Here is a 14,818-nt window from a genome sequence, read left to right on the forward strand (position 1 = left end):
GATACCTGAAGTGTCTAGATGGGCAGTGCGGGCACGTAGCTCCTCCACTGCGTGCGAGCTCTCCGCACAATGACACAGCAGTCCGGGCACAGTGTGGGTGATCTACCGCTGTAGCTACGGAGCCAAATGTCCAACGTCCATCGTGAAACTAACCACAAACCCACCACGGCACACAGGGGACATGTCTGCTTGGTGGTGTTGTGTTTTCTTCTTCTTGCGGGTGGCGGGAGTCGAGTGGCAACCAGCTTTGAGGTGCATTACCGCACCTACCATGTTGGAGTGTGGCCCGGAGTTACGAACGTGATACGGCAACCGAATTGGCACGGTCTCGTGGCGGAAGCCGATATTATCCGATGTTCAAAATACAGCGGATCGGCAGCCGATCCCGATCCTGAAGATCGGATCGGGATATCCCTAATTGTTACCGCTATCATTTTCGCCCAGAAGACAATGAAGGAAAGTACTCGTGGTTGTACCTTTTTATTAATAACTTGTTCTTTTCTAACATTTAAAGTTTTAAAAAAAAAAGATCTCTTTGCACTATGAAAGATGCCAATTTGTCCGCCTCTTTGTGCAAATCATAGAATGGCCCTGCATCATTTTGTCCTCCACTCTGCTAATTCAGTGGGTAATGGCATCCATTTATGACCAAAGAAGCTTTTCTCTATCAATTACTGCATTAGTCATAAAGCCACCTTCAAATCTATTTCCCCCCTCACCCCATCAAACAACAGTAAAGCAGCGAAAATGGACCGTTTTCATATTCATCTGCCCACCTCCCACTCTCCGGTGTCTTACAATCACATTGCCAGTCTATTTTGTCTTATCGACTCCAGCAGAGGAAGCAGCCAATAGCAGGTGGTAGCTGTATTAGTGAAAGCGGCGTCTTTACACAGTATGAGTCTTGCTGCTCCTGCTCGCCAGCAGTGTTTGCGTTGATCTGTTCTATTATCAGAGACTTAAAAAGGTATCTGAGCCCCCATTGCTGGCTATTTTTTGCTCAGGACGTGTCCCCCTGCCAAGCAGATAAAGACAAGTTGGGTGTGCTTATCGGGGCAGTTGTTGGCGAAGGATACTGTGGTTGGAACAACTATACAATTCGGTGTCTTTCACCCTTGAATGTCCTCCATGACACTATAGTGGAGGGAGACCATTACTTAAGATACCCTAAGCAGTACCCAAGAACATTCTTAGACTCGAATATCTTATCCATGAAACTCGTAATGGCAGAGGATCCAGAATGTTAACTTTTACATGGTTCAGTTAATACATTTTACATACACACAAGGCAATAAAGGGATAACTAATTATGTTAGTCGGCATTGAATGCCAGAAACTTATTTAAATGTGTAATTTGAATCTTTATGCTGTGCAGCCTCATTGTGGAAGCAGTGTTCCCCATACAGTCGTCCCTCGTTTATCGCAGTTAATTGGTTCCAGACCCGACCGCGGTAAGTGATTTTCCGTGAAGTAGGATTCAATATTAACTCATTCAATCCCAGCCATTTTTCAAAAGACAACCCGTTCACTACTGGCCATTTGACTACAACTTTGACAGATTTTTCAAGACACACAGAATATTGTGTTCTATGGCTTTATAAAAATGGAACCTACCAAAAGAAAGATTAGACTCCCGTCTTTCATCATAAAAACAAGTTTGTTTCTACCTTTTTCCGTTCTTTAGTAATCAGAAGTTGAATATAAGTAAGTTTCAGGAAAATATCAGTCCCTGAATAAAAAAGGGAGTAAACCAGCCTTTTGTGAAACTTTCACTTTGACACAAATTTGCGCTTTTGTGACATCTCAAATATCTAAACAACTATACCACAACATAAACAACACAAGAAGGGGCTGTTTTACATCAGAATAACATTTATTTACAAATATAACACCACAAACTGTTTACCATTTTTCACATTTGGAACAGAACTGGGTGTGCGCATGTGTGCATGCGTTAAAATTTCCCTTTGTGTACACCGCATTGCTAATGCGCAGGCTACGGGATCACTGCAGTGACGCAGGAGACGGCCACAGCTGCATAGCATGCCAGAGAGCTAACTAGTTAGCCTACAGATGTATTTATTCTTAACTTAAAGGGTTTCAAACGGATTGGGGAAGAAAGGAAAAGTAAGAAGCCAAAAACTTACCACTTCCACTGGGAATAGGAGGAGAACTTTTTTTCACTTTGTAATGTCGGACATGCCATGGCTGACTGCATGCAGTTCCATGCAGTGAAATTAACAGCGATGGAGACGAATATCCAACGTCCAACGTGAAACTAACTCCACGACTCCCTGTGCGGTAAAGAAAGAGGAGAAAGAGATAAACAAACACGTCAATTCATCGAGGCCGGCAAATGATCAACTTTGTTTTTTTTAATTATTCGATTATCGTGACAGGCCTACCGACTACCTAGTGACCAGTGTAGAATACTACATAGCCTTTGAATGCGTCCTCTGAAGTCATAATATTTGTATTTTAGTTCATTTAGCCATTTTTATGCTTGAAAGTGATTAATTTAGGCAAAAACATTGCTTAAATATGCATATATTTTCACTAATAACAGGCCGTACTCAACCACTAAACAGGTATGATTTTATTCATTAATATATTTTTGAAAGAAAAAAAAGGTGATAGCGTGAAGCCGTGAAACTCAAAGCAGCTGCAAACAATTTTAACTGTGGACCTCATTGGGCAGTTCTTGTGACCTGTCATTTGACTGAAAATCTTGTAAGTGATTTCATTCTTTCATCTTCTGGAACGCTGCAATCATGTATGACTCAAGGTTCCAATTCTGGGGATAAAAGTCCTGAACACAATGCTAACTGGCAGCATAAGCCCACAGGGGAAAAAAGGTTAATTATAGTCAAGACTTCAGGTAATAACACAGGGCAAGCCTAAGTAATTGGTCTAAAAGAGACATTCATGGGAATACAACCTGAGGCGGAAAATGTTTGTACGGAGAGACAAAAGTGAACGGGATGGGACGTTTTACTAACCAGTGGAAGTGACTCAAAAGGGGAAAGAAAAACCAAACAAAGCTCGTAAATTTGGTATAAAACATGTTTTTTGTTACAGCAAAGTTGTATCTGTTGTATCAGTCAGTAGTTATCCTGAGACTAACATGCACATACTGTGGTTTTTCACTTTGATCCTATGCACAGTAAGGTTAGGGAAGTGGACCAGTCGAAGGTAAAACTAATTATTATTACTAAGTATTGGCCCTCAGCATTATTTGTTCATCGTTGTTAGGAGGACTGTAGCCCGATGGGCAGCATTACTGTATATACTCAGCAAAGCCAGTATAGATCCTCCATTTACAACATTAAACCTCCACACTGACCTGTAATTGCCAGGGCCAGTGTCACTGCTATCATATCTGTCCAGACAATCACCACTGAAGCGTCTCGCGGTCATATTTGCGTCATGTGTGGGTGTTATTTTGGAACAAGGAGATGAACTTTGCATGTACTGTAGTGTTTGTCTCTTTTTATTTCCTGGCTCTTGTCTTACACATCATCACAATGCCTCGCTCTCTCGCTTTACCCAATAATGAATGCAAGTACTCCTTCATGTGCTTAGCAGTGCCTGGAGACCGGTTTCGGCCCACGATCTCTTAATTATTAACTTGGCGTTTTGCGCTTGGCATTTGATCATCACCACCCATCTCTGTGATTCAAATGTATCGTCTTCCCAAGGAGACTATGCTTTCTCTCAGTCTCCATGCATAGAATATGTACAGTGGTACCTCGGTTTAAGACGGTCTCGTCTCGGCCAGACGAAACCTGAAATGTATGAAAACCAAAGCAGTTTTTCCCATAAGAAACACTGAAAATACGAACAAAAGATATATTTTTGTCGAGAATAATTCCAGTTTTGCGTGCGGAAAACTGACTAGTTTGTGTAACATTCTCATTCGAGTTTGCCGAATTAATGTGCCTTACAGGATAGTTGTGTTGAGCTGCAACAATGAATCTATGAATCAATGATTAACTTCTTACGCTTCTTTGCCCCCCCATCCCCTTGAGCCCGTGTTGACTGCAACCGGACATGACGCCACATGCCACACAGCAATTGTGAAGTATAGTAGTACAATTATTGTGACAACAATTAACCAGTTAATCAACAAATAATTTGATATTTGATTAATCATTTTTTTATGTTAAAATGGAAGATCCTCTGATTCCAGCCTCTCAAATGTGATTTTTTTTTAAAAATTAAATACTATTTCATTAGTGTTTCTTACCTTCTTTATCAAAATGCTGGCTTTCTTTGGCTCCACTGTGATTTAGTTTGCAGCTTTGTTCAAAATAATGCAAATACTTACAGCGGAACTGTGTTACCTAGCAAAGAACTACAGAGTCAACTGCTGATGACATCACACACGGGTGACAAGGCTGGAGGACAATGACTTTCTATTCCGGTTTGAATGCTAACAGGCTGCTGTTAGCAGATGTAATAAAATATGTTACGAGAACAATTGGACTCACGCATTGTACTAGTAACACAACAACAGGCGTGCCATATTGTATGCTAACCCGAATATATACGAAACCCAGGCAAAATGTTGCCGTTTTGTGATGTTAACCAAAAAAGATGCTAACCGGGGCGTACACTAACTGAGGTTCCACTGTATATTGTAAGATAAGCAGACACTTGTGGAGTAACTGTGTTAGTTAGCAAATAACTACCGCAGGGATGTCCAAAGTGCGGCCCGGGGGCCATTTGTGGCCCGCAGCTTGTTTTGCATTCGCCCGCGGCACATCATAGAATTTAAATTAAACAACAAAAAAAAAACAACAGCAACAATGGGGAAAAAGAGCAAAATAAAAAAGTGCAATATAACAAGAAAAAGCTAAAAAATGTGATACTACTAATTAGTAATGAAATGTTTTGCCTTTAAATACATACAAAACAAACATGATTTTTTTAGCCTTTTTACAAAATAAAAAATATAGAAATGGCCCCCACATCCTTTGACTTTTCCATATGTGGCCCTTGCTCAAAAAAGTTTGGACACCTCTGAATAACAGAGTCACCTGCTGATGATGTCGCAGACGCAAGAAAGGGCTTGGGGACAATGACTTTTGAGTCTGGTTTCAATGCTAACAGGCTGCTAACAGGGACGTTTTGTAATAAAAATCTGTTACGAATACAAATGGATGCAAAATGTGTGCAAACTGAGGGCCGAGAGCATACGCTAACCGAGGTTCCAATAATAAACAGTAGTATGCTTATGTCCTGTCCTAGCCCTAGATGCTATTAAGCCTCTTTTCCCCACCTGGAGTAACGATCATCCCCTTGGTGCAACACACTCTCCTTATGTACATGCAGCCTACTGAAACCTATGAGGAAAAGTTAGGAATTGTTGTTGTGCAGATTATGTGTGTCTTACACTGTTCTCTTACCACACTGTCCATCTTGAAATACAGTTTATGTGGGTGTATGTTACAAAGTGAAACACTGTGGAGGAGTATAAGGCTGCACGAGGACGCTTGCTAGTGTGGGTTTTGTTAACATTCAAGTACCACACGTGTGTACGAGTGCATCGTGCTCTACTGCCATAGAAGGAGCAAAGTTGACTTGAGTGTTGATGTTTGACGTCTTTTTCTTTGCCTGCTCACGTTGATCGTCATTTCTTCCCCCTCCTCTCTCCGCAGCTCCACCACGTTTCACAAAAGTCCCTGTCGACCAGATAGGCGTCTCCGGGGGTGTTGTGTCCTTTGTTTGCCAGGCGACGGGTGACCCCAAGCCAAGGGTTAGCTGGAATAAAAAAGGCAAAAAGGTCAACTCCCAGCGTATAGAGGTAAGTCTATGTGCAGGAAACATCATTCTTTGGAATAGCCTCCCACATATTGACTCGAAAATGAAACATCAATATATCACATTTCTTCTGTCCGCACACTCAACTCTTGATCCATATCAGAGTTTACTCAGGAAAGTGTCCAAACATGAGGCCTAACTGTCTATAGAGGTACTTTTTTTACGTTGTTTGCCCAGCACCCTTCTCATACTTCCAAATATTACATTGCCAGTCTTCCTTTTGGGCTCCCGTTCATTCTTTTTTTAAAAAGTGTGTTTTATGTGCATTTCTTCGCACACACTTTCGGCCTGGACAGCGATACTAAGTCCTTTTTTGTGAGCCTTGCAGGTTCGCCACAAGTCAGACCGACACCATTGCCATGCAGAACCTCATACTCTTTCAATTGTGTCCTCTTTGCACTTGAATTTGTCACATTCTTGCCGTATTTCTCCCCTGTCCCCCTCCTCAGCCCTGCCTGTGCGAGTGCGCTTGTCGGTACGTTATTTTTGATGTTTGTTGTTCAGATTTCAACAGGCCTCCCAGATGGCATCAGCAAAAGTCTGGATTGATGCTCAGTGTCTTTTAATTAAAAAGTTGCCGTCGTTAACGACTGCAGAGCGCGGAGACAGGCGTGCGCATACTGTGTCGTCAAGGGAGCCACATGGGAGAGAGAGCTAAAAAGCAAGCAAGGAATGACAATATCATCGGGGGAGAGGCAGCTTCTCAGTGGAGGACAAAATAAAACGTTGCTCTCCTCCTTTTGCTGCATGTTAAGTGCAAAACAAAGCCAAGGGCATGAAGGATCCTGCCAAAACGGTCACTTATTTTCCAGCATTTAGCATGCAATATAAAAGTATTATATTTTTTTTTAACGGTTTCTAGCCTCTAGACAGTTGCTTTGATATTGATCGCGATGCTGTGCTCTGCAGTGTTTTTGCCTAATTAGCTGCTCAGCCCTGAGACATGCAGGAATGGAGCAGCGGGCTGCTAAAGACACGTACTTATATCTCAAAGTTTAGTTTTGCTCAAAGATCTCAGCAGGAAGCGCTTCTTCGCCTTTGGAAAGGGTTTGCTTTGTCAGGTGGGCGTTCAGAGTGACCACCTCAACCTCTCATCTATCTCTTTTCATGTATCGTTTGAATAAAAAGAGGTGCCAGCATTAAAATCACAACACAATCAATGAAGTGACACAACTACAATACGACTTCAACTCTTTTATAAAAGTGAGGGGAGTCATGGGCCGCTTCCACTGCATGACCATGAAACCTCTTGGGAACAAAGGGAACAATTTAACAGCATGTTGTCTTATTTTATTTTTGGGAAAAGGAAAACAGTACTTGCATTTATTATTTATTGTGTATTACATTTAAAACATATTATATGATTGAAATCACACATAATGCAAACAAACGGACTCTTGTAGAGATTAGTGGCACCTGTTACAACTCTCAAATTATGGTAGCTGCATGAATTTTTTTTCTTTTCTTTAATTTTGATCAGTACTAGTTGTAGGGCGGGCCACACGATGGCTTACTGGCTGGCATGTTGGCCACACAGCCTGGAGATAGAGAAGATCTGGGTTTAAATCTCCGTTGGGCATCTCTTTGTAGAGTTTGCATGTTGTCCCCCTGCGTGCGTGGGTTTTCTCCAGGTACTCCGGTTTCCTCCCACATTCCAAAAACATGCATGTTAGGTTGACTGGCGACTCTAAATTGTCCATAGGTATGAATGTGAGTGTGAATGGTTGTTTGTCTATATGTGCCCTGCCATTGGCTGCCGACCAGTACAGGGTGTCCCCCGCGTCTCGCCCGAAGGCAGCTGGGATAGGCCCCAGCATCCGGCATAGAAGATGGATGGATAGTTGTAGGGCTGCGACCACAAATGACTTTTTCTTATTTTTTATTAGAATCTGGATCCTGTTGTTTCAATTAATAGAGTAAGCGGTTAGGCCAGGGGTCCATAGCTGTTTTTTATTGGCCCTCGGCACATTCTAAAAATAGAATTAAACAGTAAAACCTTTAAAAAAACAACAGTAAAAATAGAAAAAAACACCAGTAATTTTACCAAAATCAAGAATAAAGAGGAAATATTACGAGCGTAAATTCATAATATGAAGAGAAAAAGTAGCATAAAGTTGACATATTAAAGGAATATAGTCATATTTTACCACATATTATCTGTATATTATCCAATCATTTTCTTTTAACCAGGAACGAGTACATTTGGAACACAGGAAGTGAACAAATGTATTGCAATTCCAATTCCATATTAATGCATTGTATTACAAAGCAATGTGTTGCGATTGATGTGGAACGGGTGGCAGGGTGGGATTAAATAAGCCTCGCTTCTTCCTGCTCCTTTTCGGACGTGTAGAACTGTGAATTGTACCATGTGATGTATTCCAATGTAACTTGTATGCATGTTCAAAATAAATTAAACCACTACCATTACCGTTATGTAATGTACAAAGAATAAAGTTGCAATTTATGGGACATTAGGTTGGAAAAAAGTTCATTATTATATATTAATATTAATAAAGTCAAATATTATGAGCATAAATAATATTACGGGAAAAAATGCACAAGAAGAAAGAAAAATAGTTGTAAAAATATTTAAAATACCTTATAATAATATATAAATATATATGTTACACTGTAAATATACTGTATAATATAATATAATACAACATTATTTGTAAATAGGGGTGTCATGAGACACCTAACTCAAACGAGACGGTGCACGTGATTGGGTCCAGGAGAACGAAACGAGGCACGATTTTAACACTGATTCGAACAAATTCAGCACACTGGTTCGTTTGTGTTCACGAGCTCACTTTGCTGATTATTAATATTCACATAGGGAAGCTGTGGCATTTGGCTTTGCAATCATCTTTTTTTCCTCCTAATTTCTCCTAATTACCTTGCATTGCGCCGCACGAGGCTCCCTTGCTGTACTGTGTGTGTGTGTGTGTGTGTGTGTGTGTGTGTGTGTGTGTGTGTGTGTGTGTGTGTGTGTATGCTAGCAGCCCCACCTCCCCCCACAGAGACAAAGGGACTGTATGACTGACACGACGTCTCTCTCCATTGTTTTATGGAGCACGGTTCTATGGAGCGATTAGGTGTTGAATCAATGCACAGAGTGAATCCTCGTTCGGAGGAGAGAGAGAGGGAAAACATACATGCATGTACATGGCAATATATGGAGGCGGGCAAAATGATCGAGTTCATTTTCATTTCTCGTGTGATTAATTAATTAATTTATTATTGCGAGACATTTTTTATCTGAAAGAGAAATTTTGGCATGAGATCTTGTGACACCCTCGGCCCTCGGTGGAAGAGGTTTGGACACCCCTGGATTAGGCCCTAGATGGACCATATCAATATGAACCAAACACAAAGTTAGCGGTTTGGTCTGCAACTTCTGAGAAAAGAGGCAGCGATGTGGATCACTGTTTTCCGAAGTCAAAGCTGATGTGTTATTGATTAATTGGATATAAAGCGGATATTAATTAATTGAATCAATCATCGATTCATCAATTAATTGTTGCAGCTCTTGTTGTACTTCTATATCTGCCGAGTTTGTGTTTTCGAATGCGACCTCTACTGTATGTGGCGTTTACATGTTCTTCCCATGCTTGCATGGGATGTTGCCGTGCATTTGGGTTTCCTCCTGTAGTCTAAAAAAACTGTGTTGCCAGTAACTTTCCTGATACTACAACAAATTCTATCACTTCTCCAACTTGATTCCTACCTTTCAACCAACAGACCATTGAATTCGACGAGGGTGCCGGCGCGGTGCTCCGAATCCAGCCTCTCCGTGCACCGCGTGACGAGAACATCTATGAATGTGTGGCTGAGAACAGCGAAGGCGAGATCACAGTCAATGCCAAGCTGTCCATCATCCGAGGTGAGTCCTGCATGATGAAAGAGTGGGCAGACGGGGTAACTACATAATAAATCAGAACTTAGGGTGAACGAGATGGGCTTTCTGCAAAAAAAGGCCTGTTTTTGAAAATGGTTGGGTTTTGATACATTTGTATAAGAAATCCACAACTATGCATCGCAAACAGGCAGGGTTTTTTCCTGAGCAACAAAGTATACAATTTAATTAGTGTATACGCGTAATACATAGTAAGACATACTTTCATGTAAGACATACTTTCATTGGCGGTTTCGCTACCGAAACAGTACATATGAGAGAATCATGCACACTGATGCCTGTGTATCAATACTGTACCACAAGCGTAAACGATATACAGTGGAACCTCAGTTAGCGTACACCCCGGTCAGCGTGTTTTTCGGTGAGCTTCTTGGAAACAGGAACCGGAAGTCAGCTCATCACAGTTTTGCTAACTAACACAGTTATGCAACAACTCTGTTTTTCTTTTGATCACGGCTGCAAAATAACAAGTGCAAGTTTACAAGTGCTGGCATTCGGATATTATATATTTATATGTATTATATGCATTTTGAAGTGTTTTCTGCATGGAAAACTGTAAGTGTAAAAGTATAAAAGGTGTATGTTTCGGTTAGAGTTGGACCTTCTGGAACGGATTAATGACGCCAAACCAAAGTTCCATTGTACTGTATCACAATATTTTGTCTGATGAAGCACAGAAACATATTGGTAATCATTGGTCATGGAAGAACTGCTACTTGACCACTTCCATCCGAATTCAAAAAAAAAAGATTGATTTGTCGCTCAGAGACCATCGAGTCAGAGATGTTGACAAATGTCTCTGGGGAAACAAACTGGAGTGGAATGAGGTCCTCCTATAGGTGATAGTTTATTTGAACATATTTCACCATATGTTTTCTTCATATGTAGTGTGTTCTTACAGAATGATAACACTTTCTTCCTGTGTGTCTCTCTCACACACACACACATGCGTGTATGCACGCCATGTCCTATCTGTTCTCTCCTGTTGCCATCTGCCATGGACTGGATGAAGCTGTGCTATAGTTGGCTGACAATGCACATGCTAGGCCCTGCTGGCTGGCAGAGGGATGAGGTGGGATGTTAATGTGTGTGGGGAGGTGTGGGCCAGCCTGGCCCAGCATCCTAAAATATATTTTTTGTCAGCAACAGACCCCCTCACACCCCCCTTTGGTGGGTGTTTTTTGTAGGTGGAGTGGTGGTAATTTTTCAGGTGCCCTTCAAATAAATTGTGGTGACATGGAAGTCACATTTTTTTGACTTTTTAAGCTATTGTATTTTGTGTTAACGCTGAGGTTAATGTGCAGGCAGTGCACTGCACACATACTAGGCAGTAAGGCTGCTGCACTAGCAGCACTGTAGGCTCTCATATTTCCTGGACAGCCACTGTTGTCTTGTTATAAATGTTTAAATTAAAGTTCAGTACAAACAGAAGGAAAAACATGGGGCACAAGACAAGATTGCAGGAAGTAAAAGAGAACACAAAACAACCCCATTAAATTTTAAACACACCTAGACACCTGCATGTTATTGTGTATGTGTGTATGTGTGTATGTCTGTGGGAGTGAGCGCAGGGAAAATGTAGGGCAATCCACAGTAGCAAGAAAAATGAGTAGTGAGTGAAATCATCTTGACAAAGTTTCTACCAGATGTCAGAAGACAGCAGCGTCGCTGCTCAGGCAAAAGCAAGAAATGAAGGAAAGGGTCTTATTTTTGTCTGTGTGTGTATGGTGGGGCGGGATTTTTTTTTTTTTTTCCTATATGAAATGGTTTGACTATCCTCCTTGCTATGGGACATGCATGCAGCCCATTTTACCTCCTGTCATTTTAATGTCCCATCTCTGAGAAGCCTCTTTCCCTTCACTTTTTAACGAGCCAGTGGATGTATTTTATCTTAGCAGATATAAATCTGTGTCGGCGTGTTACGATGTTACAACGTTTTGTGGTTACGGCACACTCCAATAAATTATTATTGCTGTACAAAAAACATAAAAGCAAACTAGTTACATGTGCATATTACTTTTTTGACTTCATTGTGCCCCCCAACTGTGAGGCAGACTCCTCCCATGGCAGTGTGTCATAGAAAAGGAAAGTGAAAAGTGAAGTGAAATTAGACATTGTAAAATGCTCAGAAAGGTGAGAAATGCCGACTAACGTGGTCTAAGCCGTTTGACTGTCACAACCAACATTATGGATAAAGACGGCATCCTTGGACATGTGAAAGGATCCGCTCCAATGAAATCGACAGTGATAACTAAGCAGCACAGTGGTCGCGTCCTCTTTTTTTTGATATATATAATGTTTTGTTTACATTACTTTACATGTCCATCATTAGTTCTGTGTACAGTGTGAGTTACTTCAGTGTTAATTTACGTATAATTTCCAACTTACACTAAAACTAGACTAGAAACCACTGAACTCGTACCTAACATAGACCGAGGACCTCCTGTATTCTAAAATAATATTAAAATAATATTAAAACAAGTTGGTTCCAACTTTTGTAAGACAAAGAGACATCTTCCTAGTCGGCGTGTGGTTTTATATGAAAAAAATATATAGAAATTGTCCAAGTAGAAAAAAAAAAGTGCATCATCATAAATAAGGGATTAAATATTTTCCAGTAATAAGAAAAATACAAAGTAACTAATGTTCTTAGTAGTATTACACAGGTATTGCAGAAGAAAGAATCACAGTAAAATGCTCAGTCAAATGTTAATTTGGAATTATACACATTATTTAAACTATAAATGTTATTTTTTAAATAGTATTAGCACATGAAAATATTATTGTTGAAAAATAAATGGTGAAAAATGGAAAAATATGGAGGTGGAGGAAAAGATGAAGGTTGAGGGCAGGCAGACGACAAGGAGAGATGAAAATGGAGCAAACCAGATGAACAACAGTGGGGGGCGAAAAAAACAAGGACTTGGATGGAGATGAAGGGGGAGAAAGGGGCCAATGTGGACTAGGTGAGGTGGGGAAAAAGCGAATATTGGTTCTTGGAACAGGGGCAAAGGAGCTTATGGGACAAGCCGTATGGGACACACAGACATTAAAGAGAGGGGCCGTGTTCTGGGATGGCCACTGGCAGGAATAGGATGCCAGGATGGCCGGCTTGGCTGGACACTGGACTATGCTCATAAATATTCTGTTTGTATTACCATGGCATCGTATAAGCACAGTGAAAAGTACACAAACCTACCTGACTATTTGTGTTAAACAGTCAATTTAGACCGATTGCGGGAAAGAGGCCAGTTTACGTTTCAACTTCTGATAATGTGCCCTTGAGCGAGGTACCAAACCCCCAACTGCTCCATGACAATACTTAAAAAATAGCTTCTTCCGCTAGAATACTGCGCTTTGTATTTGTGGTTTGCAAGAGTTGGGGGAGGTACAGTTATCTTTTACTGTGACCCTGCTCAACTGGTACCCACATAGTTCTGTTGACTAGGCCAAGATAGGGCCCATCTGGCTATGCTGAGACATGCACACAAAGTCCTCAGCGGGGAGTTCGTGGAGGGGGGGCCGGCAAACAAACAAGGCATGCTATTGAGATCCGATGCAAGTTGCAGTTTGCTCTGTTTTTTTTCCCTGTGCTATGGGAACGTTTTCTTGGTGTGTCTAGGGATTTACTGCTGCTTTTCATTTTAGAGTGCCATGAGTGGGATACTCTCAGCGCCCTGCTTTGTGTACTTGTCTTACTGCGCTACAGTCTTTAGCCTTGTGATTACTACTGATTCAAATATGTTTCCAAAAGGCTTCCCAGGGAGCAAGGATGTTTGTGTAACTGTATATTCATTTTTTTTTATATTGAAAAACGCGATGTGCGTATCCCAGTGCCGCTGTTGAGGAAAGAATGATTATTTTTTGATACGCCTCGCTCATACTGACGCACACAAATTGCTGGGCTGCATGTGATGTCACATCCAGTTGCAGTCGTCACCATCTCAAGCAGTTGGGCGTCAAACAAACGCATTGTCAAGACGTCGTGCATGTGGAAATAGTTCAACTCGGGATTTTGGAAAAAGAAATAGCTAAGGTAGTCTATCATAAAGGGAATCAAGTTCAAGGAACAGCCAGGAAACGTGGAGAAAGGTGCCTGGTTTGTTGCAACAAAACAAAACGGAAAGGCAACTTGTATCACATTAAATCGCAAATTAATGTTCCTGCGCTACACCCCCATGGAAAAACATTGCAGAGAAACGATGAAGGACACATACAAGTATTCATGCAGACTGGCTTAGTGTAACAACACAGAAAGACATGATAGAAGCAGTAATTTCTATTACATTCATTATGTTTGACGCAGACGATAAGCTGATCCCCGCTTTTATGCAACACACCATACACACTCGCACAAGGAGCAAATCATTTCCATGGCACCGTTATTCACATTAATCTACCAACCATTGTCCAAAGATGCTGAGCCACCCACCTGAACACCGGAAGTAATGCAAGCTGCCTCTACTGTTGGAAATATACAGACAGCATACCTCTTAACCGTCTTCTTTTTGTGACGTAGTAGACCTGCTTATGACTTTCACTTCCTGCCATTAAAATGTATGCGCACCAGTGAGGCACATTTTGCAGTACCGCTCCTAACCAGGTGGAACCAATCAGACCCTCTCTGTCTCTCATCACTTCCTCGTCGCTCGAAAGTCTTTCCAAAGCTTTCTCTGTTTGCCAGTTTCCAAGCCTGGTCTTTATCCACCACTCTGATTCCCCAAACATATTTTAGCCTCCTTCCTACTGTTGAGGATCATTTCCCTTTGGTGGAATAGGAACAGGTAAATATCTGCTTGGCAGAACCCAGTATACACATGTTCAACTGGTGTCAGGATGTGTAGAGCAGATAAATAAATGAATGGGTGGGATTGGATTTTCCCCCCATTTTGCATCAACAAAACAATTATCCAGTACTGTATCTTTCTTTTTGTAGCTGACCTTTCTGTTTTTACATCTGCATTTTTTGCATTGGTTGTCTCTCTGTCTTCTTTCTTCTTTCTCCTGTCTTTTGTTTTTGTTAACCCTACTGTCGTTCTGATGTGGCATCAGGTCGAATGCCTTTTCATCTATCTG

At 41.2% G+C, this 14,818-nt stretch overlaps 1 protein-coding gene across 17 annotated transcripts in view; it reads left to right on the forward strand.

The window, feature by feature from the left end:
* ptprsa (protein tyrosine phosphatase receptor type Sa) overlaps positions 1-14,818 on the forward strand; it is a 294,585-nt gene that overhangs the window by 137,462 nt on the left and 142,305 nt on the right. For all 17 annotated transcript variants that reach the window (XM_054790816.1, XM_054790828.1, XM_054790815.1 and 14 more), the window contains 2 exons: positions 5,661-5,806; positions 9,568-9,709. In XM_054790816.1, coding sequence (XP_054646791.1) covers positions 5,661-5,806; positions 9,568-9,709 — 288 coding nt within the window. The remainder of the gene's footprint in view (positions 1-5,660; positions 5,807-9,567; positions 9,710-14,818) is intronic.

The sequence above is a fragment of the Dunckerocampus dactyliophorus genome, chromosome 10 (assembly GCF_027744805.1).
Source record: "Dunckerocampus dactyliophorus isolate RoL2022-P2 chromosome 10, RoL_Ddac_1.1, whole genome shotgun sequence".
Lineage (NCBI taxonomy): Eukaryota > Metazoa > Chordata > Actinopteri > Syngnathiformes > Syngnathidae > Dunckerocampus > Dunckerocampus dactyliophorus.